Source organism: Orcinus orca, chromosome 18, assembly GCF_937001465.1.
Source record: "Orcinus orca chromosome 18, mOrcOrc1.1, whole genome shotgun sequence".
In the NCBI taxonomy this organism is placed as follows: Eukaryota; Metazoa; Chordata; class Mammalia; order Artiodactyla; family Delphinidae; genus Orcinus; species Orcinus orca.
Window position 1 is genome coordinate 74,224,845 of NC_064576.1, and position 24,320 is coordinate 74,249,164.

General features: G+C 45.9%; 1 protein-coding gene across 4 annotated transcripts in view; it reads right to left on the minus strand.

Moving 5' to 3' along the window:
• The window catches only part of WASF3 (WASP family member 3), a 90,545-nt gene that overhangs the window by 23,769 nt on the left and 42,456 nt on the right, over positions 1-24,320 (minus strand). For 3 of the 4 annotated variants that reach the window (XM_049701147.1, XM_004281777.3, XM_049701144.1), the window contains exon 3: positions 15,524-15,666. In XM_049701147.1, the coding sequence (XP_049557104.1) occupies positions 15,524-15,656 (133 nt within the window). In that variant the 5' untranslated portion in view covers positions 15,657-15,666. Of the gene's footprint in view, positions 1-15,523; positions 15,667-23,689; positions 23,830-24,320 lie in introns of those variants that run through there. The other variant, XM_049701145.1, reaches the window with a different exon arrangement.

The following is a 24,320-nucleotide window of genomic DNA, read 5'->3' on the forward strand; positions in this document are numbered from 1 at the left end:
AAATACTGCAGCTAGACGTGGCACCAGAGTTAACGTCTGTTTGCTGCCTCGTCAACTCTTTCCTGAGCGAGACTTGAGCATCTAATTACCTCATAAGCATCTCCACATGGATGTCCTGTAAGACTCTCAAAGCCAGCACAAGTTCTCACAGGAACTCGTGTTCACCTTAACTCAAACGTGCACCCCCACGTGGAAAGGCAGTGACCACCCCGAAAGAAGCCCAAGCGAGAACACAGTCCTCCGGGACAGCTCCCTCCCTCCACGGCCACTGACACCAAACCTCGGCCCCTTACGCCCCCAGCCCCTCGGCTCTGGCCCTTCTTGTTTCTCGCCCGAATTACATCAACAGCTTTGTCTTTCTGCCCCCAGACTGACCTTCCGCCCTCAAATCCCTGCGGCACGCTGCTACTGCGCCATCCTGCACGGCTCCCAGCGGCCCAACGCCACCCCTGAGGCTCTCAGCAGGACACGGGGGGCCCTGTGCACCTCAGCGCTGCCCCTTTTCTGGGCTCCAGAAGGACGCAAGGACGCCGAAACCTGCCCCACTTGCTCACAGACCCTGTTAGTCCCTCCTCAGGTTCGAACCCGTGCACTGTCACCTCGCTCAGAAGACGCTGAAGGCCAGTGACGGCCCAGAAGGTTCTACGTGGTCCGGCTCATCTGCCTCGCTGGCCCATCCCCTGCTTTCCTCTCCCTCCCACGCCCCACGCGGACCACACCGGCCCCTGCTGACGCTCAGCTGCGCCGGCCACGCCCGCTCCTTCCCAGGCTCACATCTCCTGTCCCTCCTGCCTGGGCTCGACCCAAGGTCACCTTCTAAGGGAGGCCTTCTCCAGCAACTACAGCTAAGACCATCGCCTCCCGCCCACACTCACAGACGTAAACAAACACACAGGCAGCCCGTCCCTGCCGGGCTGTATTTTTCTCCCGAGCACTTACCACCACGTAGTAAGTTACACACCCGTACTTATTCATCCTGTTTCCTGCCTGGCTCCTGCCACTAGGACATACGATCCGGAGAGGAGGTCTCTCCCCGGTCTGTGTGCTGCTGTTTCAGTCGCCAAGGTCTCGGGCATGCCTGGCTCATCACAGGTGCTCAAAAAGAGTTTTGAATAAACGAATAAAAATGCATACACTTAAAATCAATCCTTCCAGATGCAGACTGGGGTCTGTGAGATCAGAGGCCCCTCTCTGTGTTCGCAAATACAGTAAGTCTGTTACATATGAACCTTCAAGTTGTGAAATTTCAAAGACCCGAACATGCGTCCCCAGGTCCAGTCGTGTAAGTTAGTTCACGTGTCTGGCGTACATGGTCACGTGCGTGCGTCCTCTACGTGTGGTTGTCCTTTTGTGTACTTTACTGTGCGGTACTGTACGGAGTACAGCAGTACAGTCCCTTTATTTCAAGCCCAGGATGTCCAGAAGCAAGTGTAGAAGCAGCAATGATGTGGCTGGTCCTACTGTACTTTTCAAGGTGCTGTACTGTAAGATTAAAAATGTTTTGTTGTTTGTGTTTGTTTTTTATGTATTATTTGTGTGAAAAGTATTATAAACCTATTACAGTACAGCACTGTATAGCCAACTGTGTTAGCTGGGTACCTAGGTTTTGTTGGCCTTATGAACAAATTGGACTTACGAACGCACTCTCAGAACAGGACTTGTTCACATGGCAGGGACTTACTGTACCCAAAGGACGCCTCAGTCACAGGACGCATCACATGCCCCTATTCTTGTCTTTATTGACGGAAGTTCTTTGAGGGTGTGAGCCATGCCTTATCTGCATTGCTTCTCTGCACTGTCTGTGCTGAGCCTGTGCTCAGTATCTCTTGAATAAAAACACATAACCTGTACCAGTGTTTTCTTGTTAACAAGGACACAGCCAACAATGGCTCCCTGCTCATGTAAGTTTGGGAAATGCTGGACTAGAAGGATTAAACGTGTATCTATGCCTCAGGGCATCTTAAAATCTTTAATACACTCGTGTGTGTTAGGATTCTGCAGAAGCCCCTAGCACACCCTGTTTTCAAACTGACTGGGCCTGGAAACACCAGTAACACCTTTCAGAAATACTGTTTTCTGAAGCCCATTTGGGAAAATGCCTGCCTGTTCACCGGGATGACCTGTAGACAGAGCCCGTGTTCCGAATGCTTTAGATCCAGGTCTAGGAGTTGTTTATTTGGAATGCCAGACATAGTCAAAATGGAACCAACTGATTTTTGTTTTTCTACTTGCCCATTCATGGTTAGAAAAAAAAAAAAAATTCCAGTGCAACTCCAGAAGAACCCTTTTCCCTTCAACTCTGCAGAAATCTAATTAATAGGGACAGCATATACCAGCAAGAACACAGGCATATACAGCACAACCTCTTGCAGAAGACATCAGCATTCTCAAAGCACAGCAAGCACTGCTGAGAAGCACACTCTGCTAGATGCTAAATAAGTTGAAAAGGGTCAATAACACGGGCCCTTTACCTTCCATGCTTAACCTTACTTGAAAAGAACATACAACTGCTACTATACTCCCATTGGAAGTTCTCAATTTATAAAAAGAAACAGAAATTAAAGGCTTGCATACTTAATCCTTTCCAGCTGCTGAAAGCTGACGAGTGACTGAAGAGAAGGAAATGGAAGAACTATATTTTCCGATGAACAAGAATAAAGTGTTGCAATTACAGCATTCCGTTTTGCAAACTGCAACTTATTCGAAAAGCTTAATTGTACTCACTCTTCCAGTGGCAAGTCCAATAATAGCTACACTAAAATAATTCTGAATTGAATTAAAGACCACACAGAGGTAAGCACCATTTATTCATTCTTTACTGACAAAGGATCCATTTACAGATTTATTGGCACCACCACGAGCTTACGTCCAAGTGTGTCAGGTCGCGAAGTGCGCCTCCCAACTGCCAAAGCATCAAAATTATGTGCGGATTTTCTGTTGTATTTAGGATTTTCGGGGAACAATCAGTGTGTCTGTGAGAGTCCTTCCTGCGGAACAAGGCACCAGTCATAATAAGGTCCTTCAGAAATTTTAATCCGTACACCTAGCACCTTGATCTTGGGTTCGTCACGATTTTGGCTTTCCATTTTCCACTAAAAGGAACGAGGCTCCTTGAAAAAATGACTGATTCTAGGGATGAGAGTGAAAAAGTACAAGATGCGCTTAGAATATCTTGGTGTGCTTTTCAAAAAAAGCAAAGAAGTATTCAGAGGGTGGTGGGGACATGTCAAAAGGACACAGGAGCCAGCATGAAAGGGTCCCACTGGCCAAGTCTGGGAAAATATGAGTACTAAGACAAATAATCAAGATGACGGCTTATAATCCACGGAATAAGAGTCCATGAGTCCATACTGTTGTAAATAAATGAATGAATGAATAACAGGCAAAGAAGTGAAAGCACTTACATCAGAACTCCAACTAATAAACGCAGAAGAAATTAGGGAATGACAAAAATCACCATCCTGTGACCCCCCAATAATAAGTGCTTTGGCCAAGGACCACCCGTGGATGCTAAGACTACTGGGTAGAACTGGGACAGAACATAGTCTCAAAGTGCCTCCCCACAAGACACTTATTAATTACATAGGGGATAAAACTTTACAGTACAGGAACCCACAGACAAAATGTTAACCAAGCAATCAGAGTTCACAGGGGCAGTTACGGGGACAAGCCAGTAACGTGAGCTTCCAGATAGAATGCCCTGAGTAGGAGGTGTCAACCCTCTGTGACAGTCCTGAGAACATCTTAAATCTAGTCGTGAGGGAGCATCAGAAGACAGACCAAGGAATGGTCCATAACCCATGGCTGGTTCCCCTTAAAATGTCAAGATGTCAAGTCATAAAAGTCAAGACAGACTGAGGAACTGCTCCAGACTAAAGGAGAAAGATAGAAATAGATATATGTTTGTATATATAAGAACTACATATGTATGTGTATGCATGTATGTACACACAGACACAGGAGGGGACAGAGGAGGAGAAAGCAGGGCAGGAGGAAAAGAGAGGAATTTCTGAGAAAAAGAAAAGATGAGGTAAAATAATATGTGGGTGAAAGTCTGAGAATTCTTCACACTCTTTTTGACCTCTTTGTAAGTCTGAAATCATTTCAAAATTAAAAATTAAAAAATAGGGCTTCCCTGGTGGCGCAGTAGTTGAGAGTCTGCCTGCCGATGCCAGGGACACGGGTTCATGCCCCGGTCCGGGAAGATCCTACATACCGCGGAGTGGCTGGGCCCGTGAGCCACGGCCGCTGAGCCTGCGTGTCCGGAGCCTGTGCTCCGCAACGGGAGAGGCCACAACAGTGAGAGGCCCGCGTACCGCAAAAACAAAAACAAAAAATAAATTTATTACTGTGTCTGTAATAAAGTCCAACTGCTTCTGAATTCCATGAAATAATGTCATAATTATTGGGCCCTACGTTATTTTTTTTTCCTTTTTAAAGTTTCACTTTTTTCCTACTATGAAAGTAATCCATGCTCACAAGAAATGTAGAAAATATGGAAACGTAAACAATAGGAAAAACGGCCCAAAGTCCAATCTAAGACAGCAACTTCTAACACTCATTTCTTGTGTCTTTGTTGTATTTATATGTATGTATAAAAGTTAAACAAACAAACAAACAAACAAAACAGGGCTTCCCTGGTGGCACAGTGGTTGAGAGTCCGCCTGCCGATGCAGGGGACACGGGTTCGTGCCCCGGTCCTGGAAGATCCCACATGCCGCGGAGCAGCTGGGCTCGTGAGCCATGGCTGCTGAGCCTTCGCGTCCGGAGCCTGTGCTCCGCAATGGGAGAGGCCACAATGGTGAGAGGCCCGCGTACCAAAAACAAAAACAAAAACATAGCATACAGCCTGATTCTCTTAAATGTCTTTGTGGGTATATAAAAGCAACACAAGCTCATGGAAGAAAATTTGCAAAACTCGGAGAACAATAAAAAGTAAAAAATGTCATGCATAGTTAACCACAGTGAACTTTTTCGTACACTTGTTTACAACACCCTTTCTAAGCATTTTATAAGAACTAAGACAACAGATGCTGATTGTTATGCATTTTCAGCTTATTCAGCAAATATGTATCAAACACCCACTGTGTACCAGGCACTATGCTAGTCACTTGAAGAAATACAGCAATGAACACAGCTCTTATTATATGCAGACAATACCACACAGACCATAAATAAACACACAATCCATCACATGACAAGTGGTATGAAGAAAACAAAACTGCAAGAGAATATGGTAGGAAGTGGGTGACACTCAGGTGGTCACAAAAGGCCTCTCTGAGGAGGTGACGTTTGGGCGGACGGTGGCTGGAGGTGAGGGGGCACCTTCCAGGCAGAGACAGGCTGCAGGTGAGGACAGCGTTCAGGGAGGAGGGCGAGTGGCGGAGGAGGACGGAGAAAGGGATGTCCTTCCCTTGCGGTGGGGGGACCAGAGTGGGGCGGGCAGGTCCCACAGGGCCCCCGTACAGCAGGGCTGGGGCAGCTGGGACCAGAACTGCGGCAACAGAGGTAGGAGCAGGTGTGCGGATTCAGAACACACTGTGAAGATGCAGGAAGAGAGAAGGGAAAGACCACGGCAGCCGGAAGAGCAGAGCCCCCACCTGCTAAGATACATGGGGGGGAAGAGAGAAGAAAATCATTATTTCGGTTTGATCACGTTGCACGTGAGATGCTTCCGGAAGCAGCTGTACACACAAGTTTGAGGTCTGGGGAGAGGTCGTACGTTTGGAAGCCGTCAGCGTGAAGGTGGTATTCGGGCCACGGCGGGTGAGGTGGCCTGGGAACCGGGAGCGGGGGAGGGCTTGTGGCTACACCCTGGGGCCCAACGATGCAGAAGGGCTCGTGAGGCGAGAGACACCCTGAGGGTGCTGGCCCGAGGCAGGTAAGGAAGCCCTCCAGGACGGGGAGGGAGTTATCAGGGGTCGAACGGTGCTCAGGCATCAGGCCACACGCCTGAGACTGAGCACGGGACTTAGCAACGTGGGTGTCACTGTGGGTGACCCTGACAAGCACAGTCTCAGGAAAAGATGCGACAGAACTTCAGTGGGGACAAGAGACAAGCGGGGGGAGGGTAAAGGCAGGAGTGGTTCTTTCAAGGAAGCTTGCTGTGAAGGGAGCAAGAAATGGGGCGACGGGGAGAGGATGACCTGAGCGTGATTTCTCAGTGTGTTAACATTCGGTAGGAATGATGCGGACGGGGGTGGGGTGGAGGACACGGGAAAGACGGAGCGTAACCCAGTCCTGGAGTGAGTCCTGGGGTCAGCACTGCAGAGCAGGGGGGGCAGGGCGCCGGTGCACAGGCAGGTCGGAGGGCTGACCTGGCAGGAGGGGGCTGTTTGGTTCTCCCCTGAATGCTCTTATTTTCCCAGGGAAATAAGCAAACCACCAGCTCAGAGTTTGGGGTGGAAAGAGAAGATGTGACACAGGCACCTCCGGGCGGGGAAAACTAACGGGCGAAGGAATTTCAGCAGGACTGCCAGGCAACCGAGCGTTCACCTGAGGAACGCTCGTGATTTGACATCTCTCTTCTTTCCTGATACAAGCATTTAAAGATACAAATTTCCCCCTAAGCACCTCTTTACGTTAATCCCACAAATACACTGGGGATTCTGTGTGTTCATTACCCACACAGTTAGAGACAGTTTGCAATTTCCTTTTTGATTTCTTCTTTGACCCAAGGAGTTATTTAGAAGCTATTGCTTGGTTTTCCAATATGTGAGAAGTATCTAAAAAGGTTATTGTAATTATTTCCTCATTAACACCACACTCTTTATGGTATCAGTCCTTTCAAATGTATTATTCTCTGGCTAAGCATATGTCCCACCTCGAGGAACATTCCATGTGGACGGAACATTAGAAGAACGTGTATTCTACAGGTGGGCGTTTAGTGTTCTGTAAAGCTCCATCAGGTCAGATTGGGGGGGAGTGTTGTGCAAAACTTCTGTATCCTGGTGAGTTGTGATTCTCAGAATCTGTCTGTCTTTCCAAATTTGGGGGCAGCGGTTTGTCCTGTGACCTCAGTTCTCTGAAGGATCTAAGAGAAGCTGGTGGATTTCGGTTTGTTGAGCTCTTTTCCTGTTATGCAGGTGGGAGTGGCTTCTAAGTTCCTGAAACGCCGGGCTGGAGTCATCTGTGGATCCTGTTGCTACTAACTTCTCTTTCTCTTAATTATGAGTCATGCTTTTCTCCTTTCCCATGTGTCTCCTATTTTAATTTTTTGCTGGACAACGTGTGTAAAAGACTAGTCAAGAATGAAGTAGACAGGGCTTCCCTGGTGGCGCAGTGGTTGAGAGTCCACCTGCTAATGCAGGGGACACGGGTTCGAGCCCTGGTCTGGGAGGATCCAATATGCCGCAGAGCAACTGGGCCCGTGAGCCACAACTACTGAGCCTGCGCGTCTGGAGCCTGTGCTCCGCAACAAGAGAGGCCGCGATAGTCAGAGGCCCACACACCGCGATGAAGAGTGGTCCCCGCTTGCCACAACTAGAGAAAGCCCTTGCACAGAAACGAAGACCCAACACAGCAAAAATAAATAAATAAATTATTGAACTCCTACCCCCAACATCTTCTTTAAAAAAAAAAAAAAAAAGAATGAAGTAGACAACATTTACTCCTATGAAAGGTGCTATGTCGAGGAGGAACACGACTCAACTCAGGACGCTGGTAATCACAATCGTGGACCTGAGAGGGGAGTGATCATGGTTAGGACAACTTTAGAAAACAACATTAAAATCCTTGAAAATCTTCCCTCAAAGTTTTTAGATGATAATAACAGTGTAAATCACAACCATCAGGAAGACACCTGTAAGTCACTGAAGACACGTTACCATAAGCCTATGAACTCACGAAATGGAAAGAATACCGATGACAAAAGCAGAGAGGTTTGACGGCAGACTTGACTGAACATTCGGACGTGGCTAGCTCTCCACCTGTGCTCTGGACAATTAGTCTACACTTAAATCCTGCTATGTCGCAACCTGTCCAGGGCAAGAAGTGAGAAACGGCCCCCTCGTCGTTTCTTCTGTGAAGGAAGTGTTTCCGATGTTCCAGGTGGGGCGGTAAGTGCTTGGATTCCCGACAGTCCTGCCTTTGTGGGGGACTCTCATTATACTCACCTCCAGTTCTACGGCTGACGGAGTTGTGCCTTATACTTTCCTAAGTACACATTTCTCTTACCTCTCTTCACTGGCTTCCTATTTTTATCCACAAGTAATGCAAATACTTATCTCAGATTGAAGCAGTAAACTTTAAAAAATTCGTGCTGTTTCTTCCAGTCAGCTCTGTCCACTACATTCACACGTTTCCTCTTAAAGTACCTCAACCCAGCCTTAACCTGCATGGAAATGAACTTATGACCTATTTCTTGCATATACTGTGTTTACATCTTCCCTTTCACTTCAAAAATCCCATTTGGCTAAGACCATCCAAGAAATCTATTCAGTGCATGCCTTCAAAATACTTAAATCTCTATTCTGACTAGAACTGCACTTGGTATAATCAATTAATACAACCCTGAATTTCAGATCCAATTACATAAAGCAGATGTATTATACTGCAAGCCCTCAAGGAAGCATTTTTATGACGATTTGGCATTTGGTTTGATACGAGACATAATACATACCATAAGGAGTAGCAATAAAAAAAATAATCACTAATTAAAATCTGAGAAGAAAACAGAATTTCTTTCTCATTTATACAAGTACTCAATATAGAAATTAATAGAAAATAGATTTTGTAATAACTTTTTTCAGAGACTCACATTTAAAATTAATGGAGTCTCAAAATTTTAGACCATTTGTAAGAACGATCCTAGCTCTTTGTGAGGAAGTTTGATGACCTATAAGATGTAAGAAATCTTAAAAAAAAAAAAAAAAGTGCCAAAAAAGACTAGTGCCTCCCTGACAAAGAAACATACAGTTATGTCCAACAGCAAGATAATGGTTAATGATACTGTATCAATATAACACAGTAACCTCTAGCTATTAAAAATGTGTCTTAGAAGACTCAACGAAGATGTTTACTATATACAAGTGAGTATAGGCTACAAAACCATATGTGTGAGGTATCATTTTTATAATGATATATACAAAGCATTATCAATGATTTCCTGATTAATAAAAAAATTGTAATTTTTTTCCTTTGTGTTGTCCTGTGCTAAGTTCTCTATATGATCTTATTAGTATCATCAAATATAACCAAAAACTTTGGGGCAGGGGAGGCACCTAAGGTCTAACTCTTTTCCTTGTGACATACTCTTAAGAAAGGAAAGGGAAGACAGCTATAATCACAAGAACGAAGTGAAAGAAGTGGAAACCAGCCTGGGAGGTATTGAAGTGGATTTGCGTCATCCTTGGTACAAACGCCCTATTTCCTTTTTAAAGCAAATTATATTAAAATTACATTATAATATCAGTAGGAATTTGATTGCAAGACACTGTAATTTTTTTTTTTTTTTGCGGTACGCGGGCCTCTCACTGCTGTAGGCTCTCCCGTTGCGGAGCACAGGCTCCGACGCGCAGGCTCAGCGTCCATGGCTCACGGGCACAGCCGCTCCGCGGCATGTGGGATCTTCCCGGACCAGGGCACGAACCCGTGTCCCCTGCATCGGCAGGCAGACTCTCAACCACTGTGCCACCAGGGAAGCCCAAGACACTGTAATTTTAATTGAGCAACTAGCTGATAAGAACAAGAGCACTCAGATAATTAATCAAGGAAAACGATGAAAAAGCACTCCTGATTTAATGTTAACTGCTACACTAAACTGTCATTATTTGAAGAAAAAAATATCAATATTCCATTACTGGAAAACCAAGTGACACACTAATTTTTTTTCAATGAAGTAGAGTTGATTTACAATATTATTTTAGCTTCAGGTATACAGTATAGTGATTCAGTATTTTTACAGATTATATACTCCATTAAAAGTTATTACAAGATAATGGCTGTAATTCCCTGTGCTGTACAATATATCCTTGTTGCTTATCTATTTTATACCTAGCAGTATGTATCTCTTAATCCCATACCCCTATCTTGCCCCTCCCAGTGGTTACCCCACTGGTAACCACTAGCTTGTTTTCTATATCTGTGAGTCTCTGTTTTGCTAGATACATTCATTTATTTTTTCGATTCCACATATAAGTGATATACAGTATCTTTTTCTGACTGATTATTTCACTAAGTATAATGTTCTCTAGGTCCATCCATATTGCTGCAAATGGCCGAATTTCATTCTTTTTTATGGCTGAGTAATATTCTACTGTATATATGTACCACATCTTCTTTATCCATTCCTCTGTCAATGGACATTTAGGTTGCTTCCATGTCTTGGCTGTAGTGAATAGTGCTGCTATGAACACTGGGGTGCATGTATGTTTTCAAGTTAGTGTTTTCATTTTTTCTGGATATAAACCCAGGAGTGGAAGTGCTGGGTCATATGGTAATTCTATTTTTAGTTTTTTGAGGAACCTCCATACTGTTTTCCATAGTGAATTCACCAATTTATTGATACATTCCCACCAACAGTGTACATATCCTCACTGACATTTGTTATTTGCAGACTTTTTGATGATGGTCATTCTGATAAGTGTGAGGTGATATCTTGTTTTGATTTGCATTTCTCTAATAATTAGAAAAGCTGGATATATCACCCTCCCAGACTTCAGACTATACTACAAAGCTACAGTAATCAAAACTGCCTGGTACCAGCACAAAAATAAACACACAGATCAATGGAACAGAATAAACAGCTCAGAAATAAACCTACACACTTATGGTCAGTTAATCTACAACAAAGGAGGCAAGAATATACAATGCAGAGAAGACAGTCTCTTCAACAAGTGGTGCTGGGAAAACTGGACAGCTGCATGTAAAAGAATGAGATTAGAACATTTCCTCACACCATATACAAAAATAAACTCAAAATGGATTAAAGACCTAATTGTAAGATGTGAAACCATAAAACTCCTAGAAGAGAACATAGGCAGAACACTCTTTGACATAAATCACAGCCATTTTTTTCATCTGTCTCCTAAGGCAAAAGAAGCAAAAGCAAAAATAAACAAATGGGACCTAATTAAACTTAAAAGCTTTTGCACAGCAAAAGAAACCACTGACAAAATGAAGAGACAATCTATGGAGTGAGAGAAAATATTTACAAATGATATGACTGACAAGGGATTATTATCCAAAATATACAGACAGCTCACACAACTCAATATCAAAACAACCAACCAACCCAATCAAAAAATGGGCAGAAGACCTGAACAGACATTTTTCCATAAAAGACATACAGATGGCCAACAGGCCAAGTAACACACTATTAACCAAAACCACTTTAAAAAGTGGCTTTCCTTCTCCCTCCCACTCCCCTCCCCACACCGTCACTCATATTAGAAGTTAGTAACACTCAAAGGAAAAAAATCTGAAAACACTAATTTTTTATTTTATTGGACAAAGCTTTGAAAGCTTTTGATACTTATTCTCTAATTATAAGGCTGTTCAAGTTACAAATTTCCTCTTCCTCATTTCTATGACTGTTCTTATACTCAATACCAATAAGCAATATTTTTTCATTGAAAAGAAACAATTCCCTGAAAAGCCTGGGAAATATCTAGTTCTGACAAAATTTCTGGCCCTTTAAAGTCAAGTGTCTAGTTTGGATGTAGTGGGAGCACTGTAACTGGTAAGAACCTAAAGATTTCCCCAAAGTTACGTAGAGTCACTGGGGCTTCAAAGGCCTATCTGGTACCAGGACCAGGTTCTCTTGTTTGATGTAAAGTTATTTAAACCCTCATGACTCTGAACTGTTCCTCCACAGATGTGATGAGAATCAGAACGATCTGGTGAATCGGGCTCTCAATTGCTAGTCTTCCTTTTTGGAAAAGACCAAAGAAACTCCTTCTGGCCCCTTGGTCTGTTCTTCCTTCCTTAGACCCACTAGAGAATTAGTTACTCTGGATTACGGCAGGAGGACAAGTCTGCTGCTCAGGCAGGTATGACCACTCTAGGATCAAGGCAAATCCCTAAAGTTCCCCTTGGGATTCCCCCAAGATGGCCTTTGTAGACAAAGTCTAGCCTCCCTCTGTATCACTTATAGGAAGTTCAGATGACTGTACATCACCTGTCTTAATCTGGGAGTGGAGGCGCTGGGGCAGGGTGGGCAGGATCCTACTGAAGGACGGTCAGAAACTCAAAGGAATAAAAAAATAGACTCTGTTTTGACTTCATCTTGAAAATTCATCCTCAGTAATAGACGAATTTTAATATGACAGACTCATACTTTCCTAAAACTTCACTTTAAAAATAACTGATGAATGATTAGAAAATTAGAAAACAACACAAAAACTCTACTCAGTGCTCTGTGGTGACCTAAATGGGAAGGAAATCCACAAGGAGGGGATATATGTGCATGTATGGGTGATTCACTTTGCTGTACAGCAGAAAGTAACACAGCATTGTAAAGCAACTATACTCCAATAAAAATTTAAAAAAGGGAATCTATTTATGTCCAGGAAAAAAAGGAAAAAAACATTGCTTTATTGATTTATAAACATTCTTTTAAATCCTTATTTTCCTTAACAATTTTAGATCATAAAAATTTTTTTGCATATACCTTTTCTCATCTCCTATATTTCCACTCAGTGGGAAGAAAAGCTACAAAAACTAAAGATTCACCCAAAATGTAGACGTCACTCATCATGTGCGAGAGTTTATGGCAGGTCATAATTGCATGTTGCCTACTGTATGACCATATTGACGTCAATTATATACGCTTTTGTAACTTCTAAGTAGGGACCCAGTTGACTTTATTTGCTGTAGGCTGCACCTAGAGGAGCACCGAGTGAATAAACAGGAATAAATAAATCACTGGTTATCAGTAATTTGCTGCTCCACCACCAATTAACAACCATCCTCGTTTCCTGAAGTTGCACTCTTGGCTCTCGCGCCCCCGTCCTCCCTGGGCGGCGAGCACGAGGCACCTGGGCACCTGTGAGGGTCTGCCGTGAACCGGCCACGCGGCTCCTTGACCGGGCGTGGGGCCATCAGTGCAACCCTCCTGCCTCGCCGGCCCAGGGCCTCGCTCGTGCCCAGCGCCTGTTTCTCTCCCTGCGCCCTCCTGCCTTTCTTCGCCCACTGGCTTCCTCTAGCTCCTTGCGGGCTCCCTCCACCCCCCGCAATAACCACGCAGGCCTGCGATGGCCACCGGGACCTCTCGGTCCTGGGCCACACCCCAGCGGTAGATCCCACGATAAACGAGCACACGCGCTGCGTCTTAGTTCAAACTTCCCGACAGAACACGACTGGCCCAGACAGGCCTTTCGATCCAGACACGCAGCATCTGACTTCATAGGTCACCCCAATCACGATCCCTGCAGTGATTCCTAGCATCTTCTGTTCAAGCTCCCCCAGTGATTCTAGCAGAGAATCAGGGCTGAAGCAGGCTGACTGGGGTTGGACTGTGCTTGAGGCCAGGACCCATGCCTGGTCCACTCACGAGGCTAGAGCAGGATGTGTGTACAGAGCGTCACCACGGCTCCAGTGGTGCACTGTTTCCTACTGCTGCCGTAACGAATTTTCACAACTTCAGTGGATTAAAACAACACAAAATTACCATCTTACAGCTCTGGAGATCAGACGTGTGAAATGTTACCACGGGGCTGAAATCCAGGCGCTGGCAGAGCTCTGTTCCCTTGGAGGCCCCAGGGGAAGGTCCAGTTCCCAGCCTTTTGCAATGTACAGAGGCCACCTGCACTCCTTGGCTTGTGGCCTCTTTTCCTTTCTTCGGACCAGCAACGGTTGATGGATCCTTCTCACATCCTATCACTCTGACACTCCTTCCTCCCACTTAAAAGAGCCCCGGGATTACATGGGGCCACCAGACAGCCCAGGATAACCTCCTTCTCGTGAGGTGAGCTGACGAGCAGCCTTAATCCTCCCCTTGCCCGGTCACACAGCACATCTGCGGGTTCCCAGGGTGAGGATGCAGACATCCTCAGAGGGGCTGTGATCATTGTGCCTACACACGGACTCTACAGAACAAAACGTACCCTGCGGGTAGTTTCACTTAGAAGAGACTGTGGCCAAGCAGGCACCTCTGATGTAACCCTGCGCATGAGGCATGGTGTGATTATTAAAACCTCAACAGTTCATGTTGGTTTTCATCACTTAGACCTTATGCCAATAGACGTTTCAGCCATAAGAAAACAAGAGACTGAAAAAACATTCTCATGGAGATATATGAATGCACACAGAAATACTTTCACCCTTCAATAATTCACAAGGTATCCTCCTGTAATTATACGAATTTATACATTTTGCCAACCACCACTACCAAAAATCAATTATAATTAGTTCAGATTCCAGAAGAAATCTATTTTGAAGCACATTTTAAGCAATTTCCAAATTACTTTTGTTTAGCCAATGATTATAGACATAATATATCAAAAATATACCAATAATGATGCGCTACAATTCTTCTAAAGAAAAAAAAAAATACTCATCCATAGTGTTTCTTCTCCAAAACAAATAAAAGCACTTGAGTTGTTTTTAAAACCACTCTCCCCGGCTTGACGCGGCCAGGATGTGAAATTTCATGGAGGATTTTCTCATTATTAACAGAGGTTCTGAAAATTTAACTGTGAAAACCTGTCATCCAAAATGCAGTGTGAACCATCTAAACTGAAAAGGAGTGGGACGAAGTGAGAAAATAAGATCACGACGTAAATGTAAAAGTTAGGGAGAAAGACTGCAACTTCAAAAAGCTCTGAAGGAAAAGCATTTTCATGCATATGTGAGTCTTAAGAAATGGAATATTTCTTAGGTATTTCATATTCATGTTCAAAATTAGAGTAACAGGAAGTCCTCTCTTCCTTACGCTTGTGTTTGCTTATATTTCTATAATCTGTGTATGTAATGTGTACATGGCACTGCGTACGTGTAACCATCAACTCATCTGCTGACCTCAATCTGGAAGTCAATACCTGCATTTTAACCTTCAGTAGGTTAAAATCAGCAAGTCTCACTAGCTTGGGGCTTGATTCTTTGATTCATCTGGAATATTATTCAATCAACAAACATGTATTGAGCCTCTATTCTAACACCGGGCATATCACAGGTGTGACCTAGTTTTCAATTCGTTACACTGAAAAATAATTAGTCCTGTCCAAGTTTAATGCATAATTCACATTTTTGAAAATGCCAATTATTTTATCCTCATTTTTAATAAGCTTTTAAAAATGAACACTACTTTAAATCTACACGTTTGGTGGTACCTAGTGACTTGTGAACTTGTCAATGCTAACTTCGTCACACGAAGCTGGTATCACCAGACCAGGGAGGAGGCCACAGCTGATTGCACGCTGGGAAATTCAAGAGGGAGGGTGGGAGGGAGGGAGGCTCTCTCCTTCAAAGCTGCAGGCCTCTTCTCTGGACAATCACATAACTACTGAATTGAAATCAATTTGCTAATTTGTTGAAATATGTCACTGGTAATCAGAAGAAAGGAGTCCCAAGGCAAGACACTCACTCAGACTGCTCAGCTGACGTATGATGGCGGCCAGGGTGCTGTTGGTCACACACTCGAGTTCACTGGGGATGCCCTCGGGCAGGGCTCCCCGGCACAAGTGCCGGGGTTCGATGTTCCTCTTCACTAAAGGCATGGCTCACAATCTGAAAATTAAAAAGACAGTTTTAAAAGCTCATATTCACGTTTTAACAAGCCTAGAATTTCAACTCCCTGGAAAACTGACTCTTTTCCAGGAATCCGCATTATCCTATCATTTCTATGTGAGAGAATCGGCTCAATATGCAACAGATGTTGAATTCCTTACATGAATGCCATAGACTTCAGAGATATATGGACAGCACAATCCCACTTTTATAGAAAAGGGATGTACGCGAGATTTCCAGTTAAGCATTAGCGACTGAATACGTGCATTTTTACCCTCCCCCACTCCGCTAAAATGACAAGAGAGGAAAGGCACAAGCCCACACGTACTAAGAGAGGAAAGGACACAACAGCCCAAAACCACAGGCAGCGCTTACAGACTAGGACACAGGAAAGGCCGAACCTGGGCTGCCAAGGAGGGAGCAGGACGGAGCCCACCTACCTGGGCGAAGGGTCACCAGACACTCAGGAAAGCCTTCCCCGTTATCCTGGGAATTCAATCCACTTCTCTCCTCAAAAAGTACGTTATACATCCAATGACATCTCAACGTTTTGTTTAAGGAGGTATATAGAATTTCAAGCCTACCACCTATACAGCAAATCTACTGCCCCCTACAGCAGGAGAAAACTCAGTGACTGGGACACACTGTCACCCTGACAGGGTGCCCACAAGGCCCAATTCACAGGAGCAGCACCAGAAAAGCCAAGGAGCCTGGTGGCGTCTGAGCAATTCTCGTTACATGAGACAAATAATACCTTGTTTAAGTCACTGTTGCTGGGTGTTCTGTTACTGAATTAAATTCCCAACTGGTACAACGGCTCACCTCAAGAAGCCGGAACTAGCGAGGCACACGGTAAATCTTTCTTTCCTTCCTCCCTTCTCCATTACCTCTGTTCACGCATCCCATAAACACCTGCTGAGCACTGACCCGACACCGGGCAGTGTGCAAGGTGACGAGGACCCCGTGGTGAGTGAAACAGACAAGGCCCCCCCCGCCCCCCCCGGGAAGTGAGACATCGGTCCAACCGCCCAGGTCAGTGGACTCAGGTTATGAAACCCCCTGGGGGACCCTGGGCAGCCTCTCTGTGGACCTGACTGCTGAGCTGAAATCAGAAGGGTGGACAGGGGCTACCTCACAGGGCTCTAGCAGAGGGCGAAAGGCGGGGGCAGCTGTAGAGGAGAAGTTCTGCTCAACTGGCCAGTGTTTTTATCGACTATTTCCGCCTCTTGTCCATTAAGGGGCTGGTTGAGCACACCGACCACATCTTCCAACCCAAATACTACTTCATCCACCAACCTAGGTGCACAGCCTGTGGTACATCACTTCACCCCTCCATGCCTTCCTTTCCTCCCCACAAAACGGGGATCACAACGGGACCTACCTCACGGAGTGAGGACTTAATGCGTTATTACATAATAAACCACTTAGAACAGGGCCTGGCATATAGGGACACTCAAACAATGTGACTAATTATACTAATTTTATTATACCTCATATGTTGTTATGATGTTAATTCTGACTCTGATTATAACAATAAAAAAGGAACAGTTCACTGGTTGAAAATGAGGCTGAACCACAGAAGACGGATAACAATATCTACATTAAAATTATGTCTAAGAACATATACACACTATTATGTATAAAACAGATAACTAATAAGAACCTGCTGTATAGCACAGGGAACTCTACTTCACTTTGCTGTCCAGAAGAAACTCACACAACACTGTAAAACAACTATGCCTCAACTTAAAAAAAAGGAAGGCAGAACTGCACGTAATCTCAACAGCCGTGGACCCATCAAACACTGAGCACCGACTGTGTACCGGCCCGATGCTGACGTCTAACACCTTCATAAAGTCAAGTGGGAGACTGAGAGGTACCAAAGGAGAAGGGCCTGGAATTATCTAGAAACTGGAAGAAGTGTGGAGAAGCCCCCGACCCTTTCAACTGAAAGCCTGTGGGCCTCCTTCCGTGCAGACACTGCGGTGTCCACTGGGCAGGGTGGGTTTAACAGGCCTCATGATGCTCTCACTGGCCTTCCAAGGCCATCCCATTCCCCTCTCCCATCCAGAGCATCAGACTGGGATGTCCCAAAGCCACATCACTGATGGGAGGATATCTGAGTCCTATTTGGGGGACTAGTTTGGGGAAGTCGGGCACCCAAAGGAACTGTTAGAGTCTGGTTCATCTCAGTGATGTCAGCCATACTTCTACATCCGTTCCTAAAATTGTTTTTCTTAATGTACACATATGCTGACATTAGGAAGACATGGGCACTGTCTCCCACCCCGTCCTGAAACATCTCGTGATTATTAAGAATAAGAAAGGGACCAGGTGGTGACGAGAGAACCTTTATATGCATAAAAATAAACTAAAAATCTCCCAGAGTGCCAGAAAAAAGAAATGATGTCAAAGAAGAGGTCCACATCCAAGGAAAGCATGTTAAACTAGGAAAATTCTAGATACACTAGTCTCTAGTCAGACGTGTAACTATGATATATGCCATTTCTTCCTGGGAGAATCAATTAGAGCAAGAGGCTGGTAACGAGTCATAATAAACTAGAAAATCACATAAGGAAAAAAAGAAAAATCATTAACAAACGTAATAAAAGCATAAAGTATAGGAAAGAAAAATATTGAGAACCAATCAGCAGAGACTGGAGAACTAGAAGGAAATTAGGCAACAGCAACTACCACGTACATAAAGAGGCGGCGAGCACTGCGGGGGCGGGGCGGGGGGCGCAGCTTCCACAGACGCAGGTGAGCAAGGGATGCGGACGGGACCGCAAGGCTCTGAACCCACCTGCTCAGGATGCTGCTCAGTGAGAACGGCCCACACGTGAACTAGCTCTCGAGTAAGTTCTCACAAGAGGGTTGTACAAGGGTTTGGGGTAGACATGAGCTCGGAGCTGAGCGCCGACTGTGTATATAACATTCTCTTCCACGTGCATTTGTATTTATTCAAGATGGAATGTCCCTCCTTCCCCATATTTTTCGACCTCTGACAGCCCCAAAACTTGCCAGTCTGACACCCCCCGGCCCACCACCCATATTTCTTTGGATCCGCCGTCGTTCAGATACACAAAATCCTAACTACACACGCACCCCGCAGACGTCCCACCTGCACGTGCAAAGCAGGCCAAGCGGTCATCACCTCCCCCTCCTTCCCTGACTGGGTGGCTCTCCGACGTCAGATGTGCCGTCACGTCGTCGTCCTGGCGTATCTGGAGCTAACCCCGCCGTCTCCCACAAGCCGTCCTGAAAACCACACCAGCCTTTTCGGAGCCTCCCCTGCCCTGCCGCCCTGCCCCGCCCCCGCTGAAGTCCTTCACGTTTACACCTGAGACACCCCCTCCGGCATCGGTGAGCTGCCTGGAGCCTCCGTGTGTCCCTGACAGACGTGCTGAAGGCGCCCACGCGAACACTCGCCTGTGATGCTATCAGGGCACAAAGGAGAAGAGCTTAAGTCTCTGCAGGGGCATTAACCACATCTTGTCTCTTCTGGATTCTCATGCTTCGACACCTGAGCCCAGGCTCAGCCTGCAGGGGCTGCCCCTCCCGGGACCGGCCAAATCCTGAACTCGCCTTGCCCATCCAACCCACCAGCGCAGGGCCCTCGCCACCACCTCCACTGCTCCCAGCAGGCCACCTTCTGCCTGCCCTAATCACCCGCGCGCCAGACACCAGGGGTGACCTCACACCCCAGAGCCCCTGAGATTATTCAAATGAGCTGCTCCTAAACCCGCTCACCCTGCCTCACCCGTGCCTCCGAGAAAATCCACAGTACAGGCTCCTTTCCCTGATCCCCCCCCCACTCCCTCTGCCTCCGACGGCCCTGGTGCTTCCCCGTGGGGCCCCCGCCCCTGGGAGCTGGGAGCGACTCACTCTCTTGTCAGTGGCAGTTGTCTCTGGATCCACTGGCTTCACTACACCTCGCGTTTCCTATTAATACACCATATTCTAAACAGTGAGAGGTCTGAGAAGGATTCAGAAGAGGTTGCGTTGTCAGACGCTCACACAGCTCCCCGCTTACTATCCCAAGCAGCCCGCAGAGCCGGTGTGCCTGCACTGGGCCAGCACAGACGGCGTCTCTCCCCGCAGGGCAGACCGTAAACTGCCCAGATTTTGGGGCTGAGTCTATCGACTCTGTTCCCCACAAAGCCCTTCACAGCCCACACCATGGCTCGAGCACCCCAATGATGCCTGCTGACCTCGTGCCCATATACATACACACACATATGTCTATCTGCCCCTCCCTGGGCACCTGGCCTATTGTTGTTCAGTATTTCAGCTCTAATTAATCCCAGCCTTCACTTCTCACTGTCATTATACCTAGATGTGGGGTTCCCGCACCTGTCTAAATACACAAGACAACAGAGAGAGAGGACATGCTGCCGTCTGTATAATTTTAGAAGAAGGGTTGCATTTCACAGATCCTTTTGAAAGTTCTAATCACCCAGCAATGACTTTTATGGCTTTCCTGTCAGTGTGAAGTACTCTAACAGATGTATTTTTTCCCAGACAGCCTTTATCTGACACGAATCCAGTTTTGAATAAATGGAAGCGCAAGGAAGAGGTAAAGGAGAAAATGTTGAGTCAATCGATTCTCTTGAAAACGCTCTGCAGTTACAGAAACAGACATGGAATGAGCGAATCCAACCAGTCAGCAGCAAACAACTTCCATGTGCTTCACCAGCCCATCCCTGGAACGTCCCAACCATTCTTCAAAGCCACCCTGCGTGCTAAGAAAAAAATCTAACACTGCTAATCAAATGCTCAAGGACTATCCGAGGTAGCATGAGGTTTACTGCTAAGCCTGCAGTTTGTCCAACTTTTCTGGGAAATGTCTCAGTTTACAGACACAACCTGGTTCACGCAACTGTGAACTAGATTCCAAGGCACGACCGAAACCAGGCCAGGGTCCCTCCCCAGGAACCTGGAAGTGGGACCACGATGTCCAGATTAGTTGCTGCTCTTTGGAGCAGCAGAGATGGAGAACTCTTCACCACTTGAGTGGGAGGCTGACGGTCAGTCTGCAGCAAGAAATGAGAACGGGACAGCTGAGGGGAACCAGCAAAGACCAGACAGCGACGGGGCTCCCAGTGGCTCTGCCCAGGCTCCTGCAGACCTCAGCCAACCAGGACGGAACCTTCTCCTACACCCCCACCTCGGGGTCGGACGTGCATCACGCAGGATGCCTCTTCCAGCCTCCTCTCCTCTTTTCACACAGGCACATCCCCCGTCAAACTTTTGCAGGTGGGATCCCATAAGGACACAGAATAATAAACGCGGACATTAGACTTTGATTTTTGTGTCACCTTTTCAAAATAACCCCGAGTCAGTGTGTACTAATTATACCTTCCGCGGCTTCCTTACAGGCCGTGTGGAGGCTCGCGTGAAAACGTGTGCTGGGCAACAACATGTAAGATCTTATTACTTTAATATTAATATCACGTTCATTACTGAAATAAGATACTTAATATTTCCCATCTAATTTTGCTTATTGTACAATTAACCTAAACCTGAATTTTTCCTGTAATTTTACTCATTATGCAACGAAATGTCTGCAAACTGGCATTTAACTTCTCCAAGTAGTACTCTTGTGATTAAAGTCAAAGGATTAAAGAATTTCAGAACCATATCAATGTGTTTTCTACTTTCACTCAAACTTTCCTATCTTCCAGTAACTTATTTAACCTCTTTTTAGAATTCCATATACTGAAACTCTTCAGTTTTCCTACAGCATCATTAATTGGAATGCTTGTTTTTCTTAAAAAAAATTATAGAAGCAATTCCACAGATGTTTAAAATAGTAAGAAGTTCTCAGAATGTCCCTTTCCACAGCCATTCCTGTCCATGTGAACCATCTGGAAGATCTCTTTTGGGCGAGCAGTCGACTTAGTAATACAAACACAATGAGTGGGTTTTTCCAGATATCCTACTGCTGGTGGTTTTCAGTTGAATTTCATTGTGTTCAGAGGACATGCTTTGTCTGACTTTAACTCCCTTAAATTTGCTGAGATTTGTTTTATGGCCCAGAAACCCACGATTGTGATCATTCCCCAGTTTATATTACGATTGTAGAAAGGGTTGATTGGATGCAGAGTGTAACTTAAAGAAAGTGCACTAAGTCCTTATTACATATTTAAAACTATGTTACTGATGGCCCTGTTTGAGTGTCTAAAACTGACAAAACTGTGATGGATTTCTGTCTCCACCCTGCAGCCATAAAGACTTCCTGAGGCTGGAGAACACGCACAGCTCAGAGAACCTGACGGTGCTAATGATGCTGTCTTTTCTGCCCGACGTGCTGGTAACCTCTGCTCCGACTGCCACACGCCTGGCAGTTACAGCGCAGCACGTAGCAGAGGAAATCACACGCCCAGACTCTCCTGCACCCAGCAGACTACACGTGTGCCTACTGCACATGTCTGGATTTTTAACCACATTGACTTGTATGTAGGAGTTGTGTCCTCAGAAAAAACGTGATCCCAGCACATGTGGCCCCATCCCTGCACCCACACAGAGCCGGTCCTCTGATTCCCACCATATTTCCCGCTGTGCCCCTTTTACTGTGAGGGGCAAGGACCGTGTCCGCTCCTCCCTGGCTTTACGGGACCCCGCCTGCCTGCTGACATTCCCCGGAAGGTACCCCCAACGCCGTCACATTCCCGCAGCCAGAGGAAGAGCCTGGGCCTCCTCAGCGCCCACCCTGTTCTGTGGTCTTCTAGAGCGACACTGCCTCACCTCTTTTACGTAAGCTTCAGAGGCAAGTCGTGATGAAGTCGGGGGGCGAAGTGGGGGAAAGACTGCGTAAGTGTAACAGTTGTGTTTCACTGGGATAAATGTCTAGGCTTTGTTACTAGAACATGGTCTGTAGGCTCCTGCATGATGAGGGACAGAAAGGCGCAGAGGAACCGGAGGCCCTGGGTTCCAGGCCCAGTTCTGCCACCAGCACTGCGTGACCCTGTGCAGGTTTCTTAACCAAGGTGGGCCTCGGTTTCCTCCTCCGAAGAAACAGATTTGCTCTCACAGGGCCCCCGAGCTCTGGCGCGCTTTCTTTCCTTCCAGTTAGATATACAGCTGGCTTCCAGAAATAGCCATACTGGATTCAAACTGTGCTCCAAACACCTTGTGCATTTTTATTATACTTTAGCCAATGGAAATACAAAGAATAAACATCAAAAATAAGACAAAATCCCTTTCCTGGAGGAAGTAATGGTTCAGTGAGAGAGGCAGGCATATCAATAAAGTTACAATCCAGGGTGACAAGCACTAGTTTAAGGTATTTCTCATACCTGGGAAATTAAAACACAACTGGAGGGCTTCCCTGGTGGCGCAGTGGTTGACAGTCCGCCTGCCGATGCAGGGGACACGGGTTCGTGCCCCGGTCCGGGAAGATCCCACATGCCGCGGAGCGGCTGGGCCCGTGAGCCATGGCCGCTGAGCCTGCGCGTCCGGAGCCTGTGCTCCGCAACGGGAGAGGCCACAACAGTGAGAGGCCCGCGTACCGCAAAAAAAAAAAAAAACACACACAACTGGAAAGACTTCACTGGGGGATGGGGAAGTCACACCGCTTCACCGACCCTGCAGCGCACGCTCGGCACACGGAGGCTACTCAGGAAACGTCAGGTGGTGGAGGAATGCAGTTCGTTTCCAAGGGTTGAAAAGTATCATCTCGTTTTTGCTCAACAGCCTCAACAAGTAAATAATAAGTACCCCAGGGGAAAAAAGCAGATGTATGTTTATGGAATAACATAGTGATATGAAACCCCTGTCAAGTGCTTATTTTTGGAGGACGCTCAGAGATAAGAAACGGTCGCTTGTCTTTTATGGGCTACAAAACATCACCTGGACATTTTTTCAGGTGGACGCTAACATCTGGTTCTAACTGAAAAGGCAGAGAGTAGAGGTCGAGGCTGAGATTCCTCTGCACCAGCGTGTTCACCACTGGCTCCTGTCTTGTTTTTGTCTGCTGTAGAAAGAAACCTCAAGGCCAGAAAAAGTGGAGAAAATAACCTACCACGAGTGGGATATGGAGAAGCAAGTGGTGAAGAGCATCCAGTAAGTGAAGAACAATCCGTGGTCTCTGCCCTGCCCTCCTCTCCTGGGCATCGCGGGGGTGGCCATGGGGCTCAAGAAAGCTTCTCTTCTAGAACCTTCCACCAGTTATCTGCGTATCTATATTGAAATTGACTTTTAAGCTGTGTTATGTCCTTCTTTAGTTTGGACTGGTTTTTTTTTTCAATTTAAAGTGATGAAATAAAATTATTTTTAAGGCAGAACAAGAAAATGTTTAAACATAAAATTTTCTCTGCCATTTGAGCCACTACCTTACCCCCTCTTTAGTGTGCACTTTGCATCTGTATCACACATTATATTAACTGGATCCCCTTAAAGACACAGGAATGCCTGCTCACCCAAAAAAAGCAACTTCCTACTGGTGCCAGTGACACAATGACTTAGGAGTAACACTCCTTTCTCAATCCTGCAAGAGGTCACCGTGACCCACTACTCGCCTTGTTGGGCTCACAAACTGTCAATATGTTCCTGTGATGTACGACTCTTTGTCTCAAAAACTTATATAACGTGTGCTTTGACCTCCGATGAGCAGAGTCTTCAGAGATTTCTAAAAGACTGCCTCCTGGGTTATA